At 38.5% G+C, this 20,626-nt stretch overlaps 1 protein-coding gene across 3 annotated transcripts in view; it reads left to right on the top strand.

Annotated features, from left to right (window-relative positions):
• Positions 1–742: 742 nt before the first annotated feature.
• LOC127795933 (uncharacterized) overlaps positions 743–20,626 on the top strand; it is a 41,316-nt gene continuing 21,432 nt past the window's right edge. For all 3 annotated transcript variants that reach the window (XR_008021891.1, XR_008021892.1, XM_052327915.1), the window contains exons 1-9: positions 743–967; positions 1,474–1,551; positions 8,141–8,214; positions 8,575–8,677; positions 12,088–12,138; positions 12,991–13,141; positions 13,290–13,428; positions 13,770–13,872; positions 13,954–14,083. Coding sequence is in view for 1 of the 3 variants with exons in the window: in XM_052327915.1 (XP_052183875.1) it covers positions 817–967; positions 1,474–1,551; positions 8,141–8,214; positions 8,575–8,677; positions 12,088–12,138; positions 12,991–13,141; positions 13,290–13,428; positions 13,770–13,872; positions 13,954–14,083 (980 nt within the window). In the remaining 2 variants the exon portion in view is untranslated. The remainder of the gene's footprint in view (positions 968–1,473; positions 1,552–8,140; positions 8,215–8,574; positions 8,678–12,087; positions 12,139–12,990; positions 13,142–13,289; positions 13,429–13,769; positions 13,873–13,953; positions 14,084–20,626) is intronic.

Below are 20,626 nucleotides of genomic sequence, written 5' to 3'. Positions count from 1 at the left end.
TGTTATTATTATTCTTAAAATTATATATTATTCTTAAATGTGAAAAAGTATAATCCATAAATTCAAATTTTACAAAATTATACAAATAATTAAAATTATTACAAAAGAGTTTATCCTTAAATTCTCACTATGATACAAAATGCAAACTATTTTTTAAAATTGTCCCAACTTTTGGTAAAAATTTAAAAAAAAAAAATTTATATCGTGTTCATAAATGTTTTAACTGTCGGACATGCGTATCTATAATTTTTTTAATTTTTTAAATAAAATTGCATGTCCACATACTTAGATCTATGTTGATCACCATATTCATATTTGACAGAATACAAACACATATACAATTACTTTTTTGGCATATCTATGTTATTGGATTTATTGATGATTTTAATTATTTTTTAAAAAATAGATGAAACTTGATTTAAAAAGTTATTAAAAATGAATAATGCTAATTATTGTTTTGGTAATAAATGTATTTTGTATAGCTATATAATACTTTAAATAATTAAAATAATTGATAAAGTTATTTAAATATTAAAAATAAAATATAATAAATACATCTTATTTATAGTTATAGTTACAAGATATATTTATAGTTATTTAATTATTTCTGTATTGGCCTTAAAGCAATTGTTAGTATTATCTTTTAAAAATTTATCCAAAAATATTTTTATTTTAGTAAATTAACACAAAACATATTTTCTAACAATTTTCATTAGGGAATAGAAAAAAATAAAATAAAAAACATAATTCCTGGACCAGAAAGGCAAGCAAAGCGGCCATCGAGGAGAGCAACTGGGTTGGGTTGCCCTTATTCCGATGGATACCACGCCGTCGCCGGAGATCCTGACGCCGACAACCGGAAGTGAATCGGAGGAGGAAGATATCGTGATGAGCGATGTTCACTTGGGTTGCCCGCCGAACTTCTCTGGGCCGTACATTTCCCGCTTCACCTTCTCACTTCCACCTGGTAACAACCTTTCCTCATCCATCTTCTTCCCGGTCCTTCAGATTGGTTTTCTTCTTCATATCTATTCGTTAAATTCCGAATTTGATGTAAACCCATCAACCCACGCGCAGAACAAATGTTTACATGATGGGCGTGGTTAATGAAGTATCGATCTCATCTAGGGTTTTGAAACCTTTGGAACTTCTATGAATTATTTGTGTTGTACGAATTTTCTTGTGGTCTAAAGGAAAGCCTTTTTTCTGATACATTTTGCATCTTTATACAGACATAGTGTTCTTGACTTTCATTCATTATTTTCTCATTTATTGGGAGCCAAGTTTTCACTGCAATGGCAGCTGTTGTGTTAGACCTCTGGAATCTTATAATTGAAAAGGAAGAAATAAATGCAAGAATTCACGAAAACCACTTTTAAATTGATTTTCTTTTCAACTGTCACTGGAAGATACTTATTCATACGTATGTTAACATGTGATTAGAAGTTAAACTCTTGAATCGTAATGGTGCAGTCAAAGCTGAAGCAATATCAAAGCAGCAACTTGTTACATTGGATGGAGATGGTGATCTTGTCATAACTCGACGGAGTAGTAAGTTTATATCAAATCTTATGTCATCTGTCATGCATTCTCTTTCTTCACATTATACTGTGCGTTTGTCCTTTCTTTACAATGTCACTAACCTGAAAAACCGATCTGATTCATCATGTATCATAACTCATGGGTAGCGAGTAGGGCATTATTGTAATAAGGTTGTAGTAGTTAGTAGGAGGTATTTTGTGAGTTGTTAGGAGCACATGGGTGCTATTTTCCATATTTCAGTTACTATTGAATAGCTTATAAATAGACCCTAAAATGTAGAGAAATGTATGTTGATGAATGAAGTGATTCATATCTCCCTACTTCTCTCTCTCTTGTTTTCTCTCTAATCTCTCTCTCTAACTCTCTCTTTGAATTCTCTCTCCCTCCTTTAATTCTATCATCTTGTTTCACTCCCAAATTCCAATCACAACCCTAGGTATGTGACAAATGGTATCAGAGACGGTCGTCCTCGGCTATGATTCCGACGTCAGGCCGCGTGTTGATCGATTTAATTGAAGTCGCCAGAAGGTGTTCGGAATGGTGGAAGGCAATCGATGAATCACTTCAAGTCTAGTGATGATTCGAAATTAAACGTTGATGTTCCAATGATTCGGAAATTGAAGCGAACGTTGTTGTTCGGACGATATGGAAATTGAAAGCGTACTGGAAGGACTCTTAACAAGAAGGAACGTGACTGGAAGAGACAAGGCGTGGAAGCAGAACAAGCGAGTCCTTCGATTAACTTTCGGAGGACTTGAAGGCGCGGAAAAGGTCTGGGCGAGCGCGGAACCCCAATGATTTCGATTGAGATTCCAGTGAGGAAGGAAGGCGGTCGATTATAGATCAGTTGCAAGTGGTGAGGCCGAGCAAAGCAATTTCGGCTCGGAATTGGAGACGAAGCAGCTAGGTGAGTTCCGACAGTGACTCCGAGAGAATCTGAAGGTAGTTCAGGGTGGTGTGGTTGGAAGTGGACGCAGGCTTGGGCGATTACAAGCGATTACCATAAGAATCCAGGCGATGCTGGAATCCGCAACGAATTTGATATAGAACAGGAGGATCGTGATCTGCATGCAGCCATAGGCTATTGTTCTCAGTGACGAAATCAAATCAGGTAAGGAGGAGTTACGCAGCGGAAGTTGCTTCAAAAGCAAGACGTTGGTCGGTGATTGGGTGTGGAATCGAACAAGTTACAGAAGGAGATTCAAGAAGCAGCAAACTCCGAGAAATTCTGGAGCAAATTGGACGGTGATTGGGCATGGGTTAGGGCGATTGTTGAATCTGATTGACCGAAGGAAGCTAGCAACCGATTCGGAAGCCTCTTATTGATCCTTGAATCACTTTGATTCCGGCAAACTAGTTGTATGTGGTTGAGGCGAGAAGGCTGAATGTGGTCAGGTGCAGAAGTTCAGGTCTAGGTCACTACATGTGACCGAGTAGTGAAAGAAGGTGCCATCGGAAACGGTCCAGAGGAGAATTCCGCAAGCAGCGATTCTCGTTTGCCTTGATTTTGATTGTAATCCTCAACTTAGATTTGGAAGTTGAGCGAGAGGTGAGTCCTAGGCGAATTCTAATTTGACTCGGGCGAGAAGTGAAGAAGTCTTGCGGCTGTGAATTTCAGCTCATATTTGAATTGCCAAAGCGAAGCAGGTGGAATCCTTGGCTATTTGACCAAGGTGACTACTGTGAGGTGGGTGATTCTCTTAGGCGACTACTATGAGCTGATTTCGGACATAATTTCGGTGACTTGGGAAAGTGAGAGTTGGCAGTTCACAAGAAGTTGCAACGGGAGCCAATCAAACTGTTAAGAAGCTGAAATTTGGAAGGCGACAGTCTTTAGATACTCCATCGTAACTAAGGCAGAGGTTTTGGGTGAGTTGGAAGCTGATAGTAGGCTAACTCGAAGGCCGAACAAACTCGATCAGATCTCGGAGATTGATTTGGAGGACATTCAACTGCAGCTAAAAAGCTGATTCAGGTTTAGGCTATTGTTAGGGCAAGGTCTGAGGCGGATTAAGGTTGTTGAATTGGAAGTAACAATTGTATTGGCTTGGGTTGCTGAATTTTAGTACAAGAAAATTTCGGAAGAGATTTTTGGAAGCTGATCAAGAGGCGGTTGCAAGGTGTAATTTCAGGGAATTGAATTGAGGAGATGGCCGAAGGATTAATTGCTGCAACAAAAGAAATTAAGGACCTCCGTAGGCATCTGGACGATTTTTTGATCCTGCATTCACATAAATTTTAGACTGCTAATCGGACTTTGTTGACTTCAATTCCAAGTGCTGATTTGCCCACTCTTGCTCCATTGGCTATTCCGGTGTTTGATAGGGATAAGCCAAAATGGTGGATTCAGCAATGTGAATGGGTGTTCTACCAACACCGAGTGGCTGAAAAGGAGAAGGTAAAAATGGTTGCAACTAATCTAAGTGGAATTCCATACATTTGGTTCTAGAATTGGAGCTGGGAAAGGGTGGAATTGATCTGGCCGCAATTTGTAATTGACTTGAGTAACCGGTTTGGAGAAAGGACCAAAACCTATATGATCAATGGAGCTTCTACGGCTGTTAATTTGGAGATGCAAGAAGCTGATGAGGAAGAAAAAGAAGCAGTAGAAGGGATCGAAGAATTGGGGGATGGCAGTCCAACAATTGGCAGCATCTCAAGCACTCTCACTAGTACTGAAATTCCAGCCGCTAAAATCCTCAATATGACACCGTTGGAGGAGGTAACTGTTGAGGATAAAGCTGAGATGTTAGCTAACAGTCCGGGAGCCAAAGATCTTGGAATGGAAACGCCCACAACAGCCTTAGATTGTGGAGATTTTAAATCTATTTCCCTAGAAAGAATAGGAATGGAAGGAGTGGCTGAATTACCTACTCTGAATCAGGTAATTCCAACTGGGAAATCAGTCAATTGGAGGGAAATTTGTGCCTTCATCGAAATGGATAACCAATGGAGGGCAGTTCAAGAATGGTTAGAGGTTAAGGGAGAATGCTTGCATGAAATTAATTACACTAAAACCTTCCAGCAGTATGTTTCTGATTTAGAGCAATGGAGGATGCAGAAGGATAAAGTGAAACAAGATGAAAGGAAGGGATTCTTTGTTGAAGGAACCGAGACCCTTGTTATTTTGTTTACTCATGTTTCCATCGGTGTGGCAGCAAGACATACTATTGTTGCTGTTGAGGAGACGGAAAAAAGAAAGCAAAAGAGAAGGGAAAAACAAGATAAAAAGAAGAAAAAGCGAAGAAGAAACCAATGGGTGAGGACGGGCATTGGATGAAGAAACAATGACTTGGTTGTAATAAGTTTCTTGGGGACAAGAAACCTTTCAAGGGGAGGGGAATGTCACAACTCATGGGTAGCGAGTAGGGCATTATTGTAATAAGGTTGTAGTAATTAGTAGGAGGTATTTTGTGAGTTGTTAGGAGCACATAGGTGCTATTTTCCAGATTTCAGTTACTATTGAATAGCTTATAAATAGACCCTGAAATGTAGAGAAATGTATGTTGATGAATGAAGTGATTCATATCTCCCTAATTCTCTCTCTCTTGTTTCCTCTCTAATCTCTCCCTCTAACTCTCTCTTTGAATTCTCTCTTCCTCCTTTAATTCTATCATCCTGTTTCGCTCCCAAATTCCAATCACAACCCTAGGTATGTGACATCATGATTACCTTGCCAAAGGTATACATAGATGATTTTTTTTTTCCCATGATTACCCTGCCAGAGGTATACAATGTCACTATCATCAATCTTTAGGTTTTCCTCTACTTGGCACTTGCTCATTTAATTGATATGACCATTTATTATGTCATGCACAAATGTTAAAGTTTTGGTTAATGAAGCAGATGAATGAGTAAACTTTAAGCCAGATCCATTATCTTAATGGCTTTGGTTAGGTTCAGCCAATATTAAATTCCAAAATTTGGATCCTATGTAGGGTTAGTCGAGATGCCTTTCTGATTGGATTGGGGGATTGGGTCTGAGTATCATAAGATCCTAAGTGATGGGGAATATAAATCTTGCTGTTTGTACAACATGCCATGTACCTATTGTATATAAAAATATATAATATGGTATATATTTGATGTGGTATATTGGTTTGGTTGTGAGAAGAAAACCAATAGAAGCTCTTTTGAGGAGAGTCGATGGAATGAAACAAGTTTTTAGCAAAAGAGGTAGAGGAAGCCAAGAAAAACTTGATGGGGGACTTTTTTAGGTATCGTATGGATTATAAAGGCCTTATAGAATATAGGACTAATTTTAAACTTTATCTACTATTCATGATATTTCTACTCTTTTTTGCAAAATTTAAGCTTATTGTTTGCATGCCATGAAGAATAAGGAATTTTGGTCCTGTAACATTAGTCTTAGTCCAAAGAAAAAAAATGTTTTTATAGCAGGCTCATAAAAGAATAAAAGAAAAGGAAGAAGGAAAAAAAGAAAAAAAAGAAAATCAAGAAGACCTGCTCTGATGGTGCAAAATCTTGGTCCACTCTTTGTGAAGAGGTAGTTGACAAAGCCTTTGAATTTTGTCCTACGATGAGCAAAGCAATGCCCAAATTTTTTTATATTTTCTGAACTTGGAGACTTTGACAATGGTCTCTTGGGCCACTAGGCACACAACCAAAAACAGAGAGTAAATAGGCTATATTTTCATCCCAAAATGTGGGTTAAGTAGGACTGTGTGCGATGACAGTCCTACCTGATCCCAGGATCCTATATCCTAATAAGACCTTACTAGAAAAGGATCATGTTTGTGATCCAGATCGATTTCATGAAAATGAGTCGTAGGGCCGTATGATTTTTGCAACCTGAATTGGGATTTTGATAACCATAGACTTTAGCACTAGTGGAATCATAAATATGAATGGAAATGGTTTCAAACTTGGTGGCCAAGAAATATCTAGGAGTGACTATGTTCAATATTTTGGGTCAACTATTCATGAAGATAGAGAAATTGAGGGAAAATGCAGTATGTAGAGTTAGAACATGATGGATGAAATGGAGTCTCTGAAGAGTATCTCTAATAATTGAATTTCTTTAAATTTGAAGGTGAAATTTTCATGGGATTGTCATAAAATGGATTATGTATGGAGCCGAATGTTTGGGTGGAAAGAACAAAAGAAAACTGTCTTAAAAATTGAGCTAACATGAGATTGTTGTGATGGATAAATGGTGTTACAAGAAAAGATAAAGTACGAAATGAATACATATAGCAGTCAGAAGGGATATATTGAAGAACAAAGATAAAATGAGGAAAAGCCATTTAAATTTGCATGGTCATATGCATTTAGACTAACTAATGTGCTCACAAGGACAAGTAATGTGTTCCAAGTGGAGCATGATGATAAAATACATAAAAGAATGGAAAACCTTGATTATGGTAGTAAGAAATGACTTGATTAAGATGGGTCCTCTATGACTAGGTCACGGGTTCAAGTTGTGGAAATGGCCTCTTTGCCAAGCAAGGGTAAGCTACGTATAAAATGACCCTCCCTTGACCCCCACAAAGTGGGGAGCCTTGTGCATTGAGAATACCCTTTAACTAAGGAATATGGCTTTGAATTGAATCAACTGGAGCAAATGATTATGTGGTTGATATAATGTAATTGGGACAAGGGTAATTGGTGTGAGTTGAGTTGAGTACAGAAGAAATGCTTTTCTCATAGTAAACAACTAAGAATGGAAAACCTTGATTAAGGTATTAAGATATGACTTGATTAACTTAGGCTTAATTAAGATGGCTCCTTGGTGATTAGGTCATGGGTTTAAGTTGTGGAAACATCTTCTTCACCAAGCAAGTGTAAGGCTAGGTATAAAAGAACCCTCCCTCGAATCCCACAAAGCGGGGAGCTTGTGCATTGAGAATGCCCTTTAACTAAGGAATATGACTTTGAATAGAATCAACTGGACCAAATGATTATGTGGTTGACATAATATATTCGGGATAAGGTAATTGAGTTGAGTTGAGTACTGAAGAAATGCTTTTCTCATAGTAAACAACTAAGAATATTTTTTTAACTCATTGCCAAATCAACTGGCTTGGGCATATTATGATGAAATTAGCACTTTGGTTCAACTTAAAAAAATGGTTTGGTATTATCTTATTCAAGAATCTAACTTAGTGTTCTTCAATTAGAAGCACAACAACTACCTGAGGCTCTAGCTGCCCAAGGTTTGGATGCTCAAAAGTATAACTCGTAATTCATAATCCAATAGTTTGATCTTGGCAAACCTTAACTTTATTCATATGGTTTGGCTGTTCTGGTCTTCTTCACTGTTTAAAATCTTTTCAGATATTCATGCATTCTCTTTACTCATTAAGCATGTAGATTCTAATGTGATATCCATGAGCATATGCATTGGTTTTAGCTTGATCTTCTAATATAACTAAGCTCTAATTTGAATTATTTTGGAACAAAAGACAATGCAACCTTGCTAATGTGACTGTTCTGACATGATGTAAATTGTACTCCTCAAAAGGGTAAAAAAAAAAAAACGAAACAAATTGTGTATGGATGTATTTTATCTGTTGCATGTTTACTTGATTTTATCAACAAAGGGGAACCTGAAGGACCGCATCTTTTTTGCATGCAGGGCAATGCAAGGATACTTATGTTGTTAGGGTCCAGCATAGTATCACTTCAACAATTCCTAGTGTTGGTCTGCAGGTATGAAATGTTTTCATATGATGCTTTACCACTCACCAGCCCTTTGTACCCCTAGCTCCTGACTAGAATTTGGCAGTGCAATGCTTTTTTCTTTTGTTTTTTTTTCTCTCTGTCCAAGTGTATCTGGGCCATATATTTTACAGTGAACTTATAATCATATCTGCTCTGGCACCTCAGGAGTTTAATCAATGGCTTTTGACTGCTTTGCTTTTTATTCGTTTGTAGCACATTGTCATAAACCCTGTTACTTTTGATTGACTTACTCACAGGTATTCATTGCATGTATAAGCTTCATAAACTGTTTACACTGATGCATTTTTCTTGGTTGATAGGCTATCAATGATGTTTGCTTCCTTATAGGTATGGAGAGCAGAATTGGCACTAGCTGATTTTGTGTTGCATAAGATGGTTACATCATCTGAATTTGATGGAATTGTTGCAATAGAACTTGGTGCAGGGACAGGTAAAGATGATTATAATTCATATGTTTATTTGCTGCATGTTATGGTTTTTAACTCAAGGACTAAGGTCATCAACAACAATCTCTTTCATATATGGCATTGTGGTTAAAACTTTTGTCATGGTTAATTCTCTGTTCTTGTTGAATTGTAAAATTGATTATGGATTAAGTTCAAAAGGGGTTTATTATTTCAACATTCCGGTATTAGGAAACTTTAGGAACTTATTGAGATGACTGGAACAATAAAGGAATCATGTTGCAGTTATCCTGTGGTTCTTATCAAGTTCGGTGCAAGTGAATTAGGGGATTTTCACCTAATTTTATGTTCTTCCTGGTGTTGCTGGGAGGGCTAAGACAGAATGGAATTCCGTGGGGGGCAATAGACCAGCCAAGCCTAAGGTGATGAAACTCATGCCCAGCCCAGGGCTGGGCCAGATGGGGTCAGTCAGGGGCCTGGAGTGACAATGCCCGTGCATGGCACAGGGGCATGGTAATCCATTGGCAGGCTTTTTTCTTTTTGAAAAATGGAATGTACTTTTCTCTAAAATAGTTAAGTTTCAAATTGTGAACACTTAAGCCACTGTAAGTTATTAGTATGCATTCATATAAAAAAAGTTTATAAGTTTGAACTTCAAAATTTACATCTTTAAAAGTTATTACTAATAACATGGTTATTAATATTAATAACTTGATAAATTTTAATTATGGCTTTATATTGGAAATTCAGGCATTTGATACTTTATATGCTAAAGTTTTACTAGTTCATATGTTGATAAGTTATAAGTTTAAAAAATAAATAGAAAATTTTTAATGTATAGCTTACAATTTGGAATTACTACGACATGTCAACAACATATAAAGACTTAATTCCATAGGTGGGGTCAGCTACATGGATTTTAGCTCACTAATCATCTCCATCTATTTTCATACTTTCTGCAAGTCCATTATAATGCATATCATACCTAAGAGTTTTCCATCAAGTTTCTACTGGGCATCCTCTTACCTCTTTTGTTAAAAGCTTCTTCATTCCATACAGTTTGGATTTACAACATAAAACTTAAATTACAGCTTTTATTTAAGGTGTGAATTATGTGACGAAGTAAATAACAGAGTAAGAATGATGGAAAACATTATTGAAGTTGTTTTTTAAGTGGCTATAAGATCCCCCCCCCCCCCCCCCCCCCCCCCCCCCCCCCGCGGGAAGCCAACAAGAAAAAAGAAGAGTATTTTAAATCACACAAAAAATGTCATCAATTTTTGTTGATAATTTCTGCATTTGTGTTACCTAGACCATTTTTCGCTGTTAGTCCTCAGACAATATTCCAGTTTTTCCATTTAACATATTCTTATTATTGGCAGGGTTTTTGTGTGAACTATCTTGATCTACTTTATTTATTGTTTCTGTATTTTTATTTTATGGCTATACAAAATGTTTCTTTTTATGGTGCCTTTTGAATGCTACTCTGACCATGTCTACAAATTTATAAGTTTTTGGATACTTAATTAAATCTCTTGAATATGCCTTTCTATATTATTAGCATACCTATATGATTTGTATACCTGACAACCAGTCAGAATAGGCTTACAAATTGAGCATTTTGCTTTAATTATTAATAGTACAATTGGAAAAGTTCTCCAACTGTCAAATAGCTGATCCATGCTTATATTCATACTGATGCATGAACAGTATCAGGTGTTCAATTGGTTCATATTCAATATAATCTATGTTTTTCCCACCAGTCTTTTTATATAATTTCTAACTCTAAGCTATTTAAATAATTATATAATAAAAATGTAGATTAAATAAGTAAATGAAGATCAAATATTAATTATAAATGAAAATGATCCCAAAGTTGAAAACAATTCAGAGCACATGAGACTTCTGAGTTGGGAGAATTGGGAGCCCTGAGGTTGATTCTTTATAGGTGCTTGGTGGAGGGATGTGGGTTATTTCTGCAAAGCATTGGGTTTCTTTAAAAAAAAAAAAAAGAGCAAGTCTGCCTCTCTGACTAATTGGACCCAGAGGCTCTCCTGGTGGGCACTTTTACCTGTTCATAAGCTGCTGACTGCTCAGCTCAGAGAGGACTACTTTGGTTGACTTAGGCTGGCACAAAAGTTTTGAGACTTTTACACCACTACTGGAAATTGACCTAACCCTTGCTATTATTTGTGCAATAGCCGCTGATCTTGACTTGAACTTTCATTCCCAACTTGGCACCTCAAGTATCTACAATTGTACCAAGTGCATGAGGTGTTCCAGTCCACAAGGCTTCCTGCTTTGCAAGGGTCAACAGTGGAGTTGTTTTTGTATGCAGCCTTACCCTTGTTTCACAAAGAGGTTGCTTATACTACTCCAGCTTGTAAACGTCCAATTACAAAGGAGCAATTTTACCATTGCTATGAAGGCTTGCTCTCTGTTTAATTTTATAAATACAATGTTAAAATACACTAGGAATTTGGAAGAAGAACCAGTTATTACATTGGGAAATTGATGAAAGTGATTTTTTTTCCTTTTTCTTGTTTTCCCTATGGAGATGTGTGCTTGGTGCATGGTCAACAATTGAATCTTTCTCAATTAGTCCTAATTTGTAATGTCATTACTGGTACCAAGAAACATGACCATTCTTGAATGACTTGGTATGTTGCATGGGCTCCAATAAGAGTCTAGGGTGTGGGTTTGTTTCTAGGCATTAAATTTCCTTAGACCTTAAGTTAAGGGGACATATGAACATTTAAATATAACATAATGTTTTTGGATAACATTTTGGCATAGGATGATTGCTATTGTTTTTTAGTGTTTTTGAAATTAAGGGCAAAGGAGATTCATATCTCTTAGCCATAAGAGCCTAGATCATTTTTCTTTTCCGTTCTTCATCTTCTTCTTTGTTTTTTTAAGTATATAATGTGAACTTCTCTAAAAATAATTTAAAATTAGAGGATCTGAGGTCGAATTTGGTTATGATTCCAAAAACTATGATTCTGAAACTGGATAAACTCAGGAACTTATTCAGGAAATTGTTTTTAGAGCATTGATCCTAACTTACACCAATTTTAAGAATGAACAAGAAGATATCATACTGGTTTAAAAAATCATTATCATACCCAAAAAAAGAAAAGGATAACTATATAGAATAGATGTTTGTTCAAAGTTTTCAAATTTTGGTTCCTAAAACAGCAAAGACAGAAACATTGAAGCCATAATCAAACAAGACTTAAGTGTCTAATATGTTATAATGGGTAGACAACATCTATGGGCTCCTCTAATAAAAATCTACAAATTATTTTTACCAATAAAAACCAAGTTATTAGCTAATAGTGTGAACTATAACAGTTTCTCAAGAAATGTGAACTCTTCACTTGCTTGCTCCATTAGGATTCCCATCAATGATAATCCATTTTGCTGTCTTTTCCAGGGTTGGTTGGCATATTGCTTGCACGTGTTGCTAAAACTGTCTTCCTGACAGGTACGATGTGAGTGTAGTTTAATTAGAAAGCTGCTTTATTGGCTGCTATGCTTAATTTCACACACTTCTTGTACCTAAGAAGCTTTATTTCTACCTCTGTTTCTAGCATGTAGAAATATTTCATACCAAGAATGCTTATTTCATTATATATTCATTTTCAATTCGATCAGTTGATGCCTGGTGCTAGGCAAATATTACTGGTGTCATGACTTGATTGTTTTGTTTCATAAAAGAGAAATCGAGAAAGTAAATGAAAATAAAATTTTCAAGTAAAATTTTTTTCAACTCTTATGATGAAATCGAGGACTGAGATTCAATTGGATGTTGAATTGCAAGATCTAGTCAATGATTAAAGAAAATATAACTTTTAGAGCACCAAAGCACTGAAAGTTTCTCTATAGTCAGCTAACTGGGAAAGTGGCAATCTTCTCTGATGATGTCCTTTTGTTTTACCAATCTAAGAACAAGAATCTGATGATATTCTTCGGTGGATGAAGTTACTTTCTGTGAGAAAAATATTCTTGATAATGTCTTGTGAATCCAGTTGTCTGATTCTTTGTTTATTTTCTTTCTTCCTTAATACTTTCTTCCCCTCCTAGAAGCCTCATGGGTTAAATATGTGTGAATAGCTGCAATGCTTTTGTACTTGGTTTCCTTGCCTACCTTTTGTATCATATTTGCCTAGGGATCTGCATTTACTATGTTTGAATTATTTTTCTTCAGCAAATGCCAACATTGGTAGTTTTCTAACACTTGAGATTGACAGGTTTACGCTAATTTTATCAAGTTGCCTCAAAATAGAGACGCCACTCTAAATTTTAGTCTGTTAAGTGTTTTTTTATTGTCGGGCAGACAATGGTGATGAAGTACTTGACAACTGTGCTACCAATGTTTGTCTCAACTCCGAATTGTTCCACTCCCAAGCTTTAGTTTGTGTTCGTGAACTTGATTGGAAAGGTTCCTGGCCTCCTAATTTGGTAGAAAACTCTGCATCTCTAAAACGGTGAATGTTCAGTTACAATTATGCATTGCTGAATTCTTTTTAAGGCTTGATATGTTGTTGTTTTAGTTCCTTTTTTGGGGTCACTTAGATTTAATGACTATATAAACACACTGGAGAAGATGGTAAAATTTGTTTTCCCATATTTTAGGCATGCTTGGACCTCAGCAGAAGTTGAAGAAATCCAGAGAGCTTCTCTCATTGTGGCTGCTGATGTTATTTATAGTGATGACCTGACTGATGCATTCTTCAACACTTTAGAGAGACTTATGGCGCATAGACCAGAAAAGGTACTGACTAGATTAGTGCATGTTTTGAACGAGCATTTGACATGCATACTTTAAGTATTCCACAAGTGACCAGGTAACGCAATTCAACATCTTAATAGAATAATCCGTGCGTTTTTACCTTCGTCCTGAACAATCTATTATGGATTTCTGTCTGCCATTGATGACGCAGTTATAGGGTGTCATGGCTTCCACATTCAAACCCATTCATACCGTTTGACAGTCTTTCCAGGACTAAAATTCTTCTGCTTTGTCAATACCATCATTAGGCAAAAAGAGTGAAGCAAATCCAATGGAGTCCGTAAATGACGATTGAAAAGAGTTGTGCTTTGCCCTTATTTCAGGTGGCGTACTTGGCATTGGAAAAACGATACAACTTCACTGTGGATGACCTTAACGTCATTGCAAATGGGTACTCACATTTTCGAACCTATCTACATGATGGAGGTAGAAATATGCCAGTAAATAACTTCTCTCACGTTGTTGATCTGTATAGCACGTAATTAGTTCCCACAATGGCTGATACAGATTGCGATGATGATAACGGTAGAAGTAGACCTTGGCGTTGCTTCGTTGGCGAGTGCATTGATCTTACACAGATTCCGCAGTACTTGAGAGAGTACGACAGAGGAGATGATGTTGAGATTTGGCAGATCAAGTATGAGAATCCTAAACCCTATCCATCTTCTTCTGTTTGTGGTTAAACCTTTCATTCTGCAGCCCAAATGATTTGAGTGCCATTTCCCCCTCTTCTTTTGAACAATGTGTTTGAGGTGAAAGGACAAAGTTTGGGGAACTACAACTGTGTTTTTTAATACATTTTTTATATTTAACAGTTAATTTTAAATATTTAATATTTGTTAGATTAATTTCTTATCACTTAAGTCTTGTATTATTGTTAGGTACTTAATATAAATGTGAATCTCAAAACAAACTCAATATAATCAAACTCTCATCTTTTTTTCTTTTCCATCCAAATACCTAAAAATGAAAATGTTTACATTAAAACAATTAGAGCTATAGTGGTGAAGGCATTTCTCTTATTTATAAGTAGTTCCAATCACGAATAATGGAGATGAATGTGATGGTTAATGTAAAACTTTTACATTGGTCTAATCAAATAACCATTATGGTTATGACACCATAATTGTTTACTAATTGAATTTGTAGAGATTTGTATCTTGTCCGAAGTTGATTTGGCCTCAATTTTTTGGACACGTGAAATAAAAATAGTTGTCACTGGATTCAATTTGTAAGATGGCATTCTAATGTTTAAGTCAACAAAGAGCTTTGGAGATAGCTTAAAAAAGGTTGAGAATAGTACTATGATGTATTTTTAACTTATCCTCCGAGATTTTTTTATACCTTATGGGATGAATTTCCTGATAAGAATCACAGTGGGAATTAGTCAAGCCTGCTCATGTCGTGGAGGATTAATTAATTTCTCTTAGTTTTGTGAATTTGAGAGTTATTTGGATTTGGATTATCAATCAAGTGTGGCTTCCCTTATTTTGGATTCAGGGAGATTAGGATAGGTGGCACTAAGAGGACTTGAAATGTCTATCTTATATTTTTTCATACTGGATTTGGGTTTATTTGCTCCCCAAATCATCGGGATTGCCTTATATTGGGGGTTTATTCTCTAGGGATCGCCTCTAAATGAGGGTCGATCAAATTAGTTTTTTGAGATCTTCTTTACATTGGATTATGTTTGGTGAAAATTATCTTTATCTGGCTTGGAAATACTTCGGTACCTAGGGGAGAGCAGATGTTCGGTTTAACCAAACTAGCCGAATCGAACTGACCGAACTTGTTGGTTTGGTTCGATTTTTTTATTGCAACGGTTCGGTTCGGTTATATTTTTTAGGAAGTTCGGTTTTTGGTTCATTTTTCTTTGTCGGAGTAATCGAACTAAATGAATCGACTGGAGTATAAAATGACATCGTTTTTTGACTGGCCACTTGCAAATGAAGAAAAAAGACTTTGACTGTGTAACATCCTACATTGAGCGATAGGAATGATCGGAACAACTTACCCTGATGAGTCTACGCGAACTTTCCAGGGGGTCATCCATCCTTGAGCTTTCCCAGCTCAAGTACGCTTAACCCGGGAGTTCCTTGCCTACATTCAGCCCAAAATGTATTCAGCTGGTGTTATTTCCTTCCTTACTTATCCTCGATATATACTACCCATTTCTGGGCTCTTAGGGTATTACATTCTCCCCTCCTTGAGGACATGACATTCTCGTCATGCGACCTTACAACCAGTCCCAGATCTCTCTCATTTGCATGACCGATGTGGGATTCACCTAAGGTGCCTACACGGGCCCCCCTTAGGGACTCAACGTTCTCGCTGAGGTTTGCCCCACCATTGCGCTTAGAGGCTCGGGGGTCGGCTTTGATACCAACTTTGTCACAACCCAAAATCTGGGGCCGTGACCGGCACCATCTCTCTAGAAGCCACGAACTCCAACAGGGAATAGTAAGCCTTATAATACACATAATCCTTCAAGTATTTAACAACCTCATATACACTACAAAATAAATGCATTTCCATTAACTGATATTGAAGTGTCCACTGGGAAATAAATCCATTACATGCTTTCAATATTCAAAATTTCTCACTTTACATACGAAAGGGATATTAATTTCCCTATACTCAACCCGTGAGATGAGATGCATGTGCTATAGCCGGAGTGTGTCTTGAGTAAATGAAATAGAATTGTCTACCACGACTCTTACTGTCAAAATGATGTCAACCTACAAAATCTGAAATATTGAGGGATAAGCCTGACACTGGCTTAGTGAGGGGTAACAAGTATTATAGTGGGGGGAAAATATAAAATCAATCCAACAATATAGATCATCGTGCCATGACATTTCAAGTAATACATAATACCGAATGAGAGATGATGAATGATATGCACATTGGGAGTAAACCATTTAGAACCAGAATTCACACATATCATTTCCTTGGTGCGGACTATCTCAATGCCATCAAGATCCACTTTGGCAGACTATCTCACGTTGGATATAAACAAGGATGGCGGACTATCTCATGCCCATCCAGGGTGGACTATCTCACACCCTAATACATACGTGGTGCACCAACGACTAACTCTTACTGTGGTTAGCGATACAGGGTTCTAACTGTTACTCCATTTAACACACATTTCATACCAATATTTGGTATTATTAATGCCACATGTAATATATCACATACATGTATCATTATCCACAATCCACATTAAGAGAAATGCAATCAATCGTAGGTGTCAATATGTGCAAAACAAATAATATAGATTCTAAGTTCCCTGTATGCAATTCACAACGAAGTCATGAATAGTATATATAGAATACTAGAATAATGAAAGGTAGGAACGCAACAAATACCAACATAATACAAATTACCCACTCATAGTGTTATAGAAAAGGCGGGATTCCCTCAAACGCCTCTCGGCTGGGGCACGTCAAAATCACCTAAGAAAATTATCAAATTACATAAGAATCAATTAAATACAAAATTTAAATTCTCTAGGATTTGGATCGATCCAAATGCTGCCCTAATGGCCCAAAACTCCAAAATAAAATAACCTAGGCCCGCCACACTGTCGGTGTCCACTTCCGGCCACCGCTCGCCAAATATTTCGACGATCAGAACCTACCATTAGAAGCGCCTAGCAATGGAGGTCAATATATACAAAAATGAGCCAGATCTAACGGCTGGATTTCCGTAGATTTGGTTTTTAAAATTCTGGTCAGATTTGAAACTAAGCTATTTGACACCGCCAGTCACATTTTCCGGCGATCCGAGACCACCACTCAATTCTTTTACCCTCATAAACCAACATACCCAAAAACCATCAAGATCTAATAGCTAGATCTTCGTAGATCTAACTTTTAAATTTCGGCCAGAATACAAAACACACTATTGTCGTCGCCAACCAACGTTTTCCGGCGATCCGAGGCAGCCATTCGACACCTCTAACCCCATTGACTAACATATTCAAAAACCAGCAAGATCTAACGGCTAGATCTTTGTAGATCTAAATTTAAAGTCTCGGCCAACCCAACCCATATGTATATACATACATAAATCACGATTTTATGCTAGGAATAAAGCTAATGGAAATAAAAAGCTTATCTTGTTGTAGATCGGGATCGATTTCACGGTGAAAATGTGGTCGTATTTAGGATCCGACGGTTAGATCGCCCAAAATTGGTTGAGAGAGAGAGAGAGATCGATCTCGTTGGAATGGTAGAGAAGAAGAAGAAGAAGAAGAAGAAGAAAAGAGGGGCTAATCTGGGAGCCCTAAGGCTTTTATATGGCCTTATGGGCTTGACTTTGCCTTCTTGGGCCTTCTCAAAATAAGGCCCAAAAGTTGGGCCTTACAATAATGTAATACACCAAGAGCCCAGAGAGGGGTAGTATATATCGAGGATAAGTAAGGAAGGAAATAATACCAGCTGGATACCTTTTGGGCTGAATGTAGGTAAGAAACTCTTGGGTTAAGCATACTCGAGCTAGGGAAGCTCAAGGATGGGTGACTCCCCTGGGAAGTTCACGTAGGCCTATCAGGCTAAGTTGTTTCGGTCTTTCCTATCGCTTGATGTAGGATGTTACAGGTGATATCAGAGCTCAAGCTTTAGAACTTTGGGAAATAAAACAAAAATGAAATCACACTTGGGTGTATGAATAAGGGGTTAAACACTTTCATATGCATTGTATTGCATACACTGTAGTCCAAAGCAAGTTTTTGGCAAGATAGGTATGAGTATGAGTTGCCACATTTTCACAACCTTACTATGCCATGGACTCTAGGTCCCTTTTTGCATATCATGACTGTGCATATAGAATTCTATGTGATGTGGCATACTGTTTTGTTTCGTATAATGAGTCGGTTTAATGTTGCATATAGGAAATCATGCCAACTAAGACTTGAGGTGGTGCGATCCGAGCTCGTGGACGCGGTGGTCGTCGTGGCTGTGGGAGTGGACAAGCTGTTCCTATCTTGCCCGTACCTTTTTGGGGTGCTCGTCGATCATGTAGGGACGTTGTCGAGCAACACCCAGGAGATGGGGATGTTGATGTCCTCCACGACACTAGAGAGGCAGGTGGACCTTCCAGCTTGTCTATAGAGGATAAGATTCACTTGGGAGTACAGGCAGCGGTAAGTGAGGTGCTGAGGACTTTGGGGATTCCCAGGAGTGGATTAGGATCTCAAGACAGAGGTTAGGCCTTACCAGATGAGCAAGACCAGGGGGTGGACATTCCCTTATCAGAATTTATGCGATATGACCCGCCCATGTTTGATGGGGATAGCAACAAGGTGGAACCGGAGGGGTTCTTAGTAGGGGTGAGCAGAAGTTCGGATAAACCGAACTAACCGAACCGAACCGACCAGTTCGGTTCGGTTTTTTTGAAGAAATTATTTAGTTTGGTTATTTCGGTTCGATTTTTTTTATAAAACGGTTTGGTTCGGTTTACAATATTGTAAATTTTCGGTCAGTTCGGTTAACTGAACTAACCGTGAGTTGAGCCCCCCCCTAAATCGTGAACCGTGAGTCCCCCCCCCCAAACACGGAACCCACCCAGCCTGACCGACACTCATGCTCTCCCCCCTTCTCTCTCTCTCTCTTCTCTCTATCTATCTCCCCCACCCTCCGACCCTCGCCTGCGAGCAGCGAGTTCGAGCCACACCCAACTCGACCGACACTCATACTCTCCCTCCTTCTCTCTCTTTCTCTATATCCCCCCACCCTCCCACTCGCAGGCGAGACTACGATATCGATTCCGACGGCGTATTTCTTCTAATTCACCCGACCGCATCGAAGACTCAAAGGTACGCGATTCACCCACACCCGACCGAATCGAACCCTAACCTTCACCCCACCATCCCTAGCCTTCGTTTCTTCTTTTTCTTGTGCTTGGACGATCGACGAGGGCTATTCCAAGATCTGGGCCATGGTGACGGCGCTAGCAGTGGCGGCTGTCGAAGTGGTGGAGGGGCAATCGGTGACAGCGACGTGCGCTTCGAAGCTCATCGACCACACTCTTTTTCTTCCCATGCGCTTCGAAGCTCGTCAACTCTTGCGTCAAAGACTCAAAGGTACGCGTATTTCTTCTGATTCAGTGATTCTTGTTCACTTGTTCTGGAAAATTCCGATTGGAAAACTCTCTGGCTATTTCTGATTCTTGCTCATTTGTTTTGGAAATTCTGATTGGGGACTTGGAAAATCGTTTTGGTTTTGGTTTCATGTTTGGCTATTGTCGGTTTGGTTCAGTTATTGCATTTTATTCTTCGGTTATTTCGGTTTCGGTTAGTTCGGTTATACTAGGATTATTGGTCGGTTCGGTTCGGTTATTAGGGACAATTCGGTTCGGTTCGGTTCAGTTAGGAATTTTTGGGCGGTTCGGTTCGGTTATAATCGATTGCACACCCCTAGTTCTTAGAGGAGTGTGTGAGGATTGGAGAGGCTTTAGGGTGCAGCCAACAGAGACTTGTAGAGTGTGCCGCTTTTCTATTGCAAGGGTCGTCGTATAAGTGGTATAAAAATCGAAAGGAAGCTAGGATGTTAGGTGCACCACCACTAAGGTGGAAGGAGTCCATTGACGGGTTTAGGGAACGATTTATTCCTGAGGCAATGAGGTTTGCCAAGGTCCAAGAATTTGAGGAGTTGAGGTAGACTCCCGATATGATGGTAGGGGAGTATTCTAGCAGATTCACTCACCTGGTTGACTTTACACCTATGCTGGTGGCCACCGAGTAGGACAGGGTGTAGCGGTTCGTGAATGGATTGGTGGGGCCCATTCATAGGGTGATGGTTGCCTCTCACCTTTCCACATTCGCCAGTGTTCTGAGTGCGGCCATGAGGATGGAGAAGAGTACTATGGAAGAGCGGGCCCAAAGAGAGCAACGTAAGAAGGTGAAGCTTGATACCACTGGGCATGGCGGTGGGAATCAACAACACAAAATGAGACCCCAACAACAATCACAGCAGCAACAACAGTATAGGGGAGGGTTTAGGGGTCAGGGACAACGACCATTCCAGGATAGAGGTGACAAGCAACATGGAGGATTTAGAGGGGGTGGCCAGGGTGGTGGAGGGGCACCACTCTGCCAGTCGTGCATGCGGCCTCACCACGAACCATGTCAACGACTAACAGGAGCCTGCTTCGGGTGTGGGGAGATAGGCCACAT

The sequence above is a fragment of the Diospyros lotus genome, chromosome 2 (genome assembly GCF_014633365.1).
Source record: "Diospyros lotus cultivar Yz01 chromosome 2, ASM1463336v1, whole genome shotgun sequence".
Classification (NCBI taxonomy): Eukaryota; Viridiplantae; Streptophyta; class Magnoliopsida; order Ericales; family Ebenaceae; genus Diospyros; species Diospyros lotus.
The sequence above is the reverse complement of the archived record's forward strand: the minus strand, read 5'-3'. Positions and strand labels throughout refer to the sequence as shown.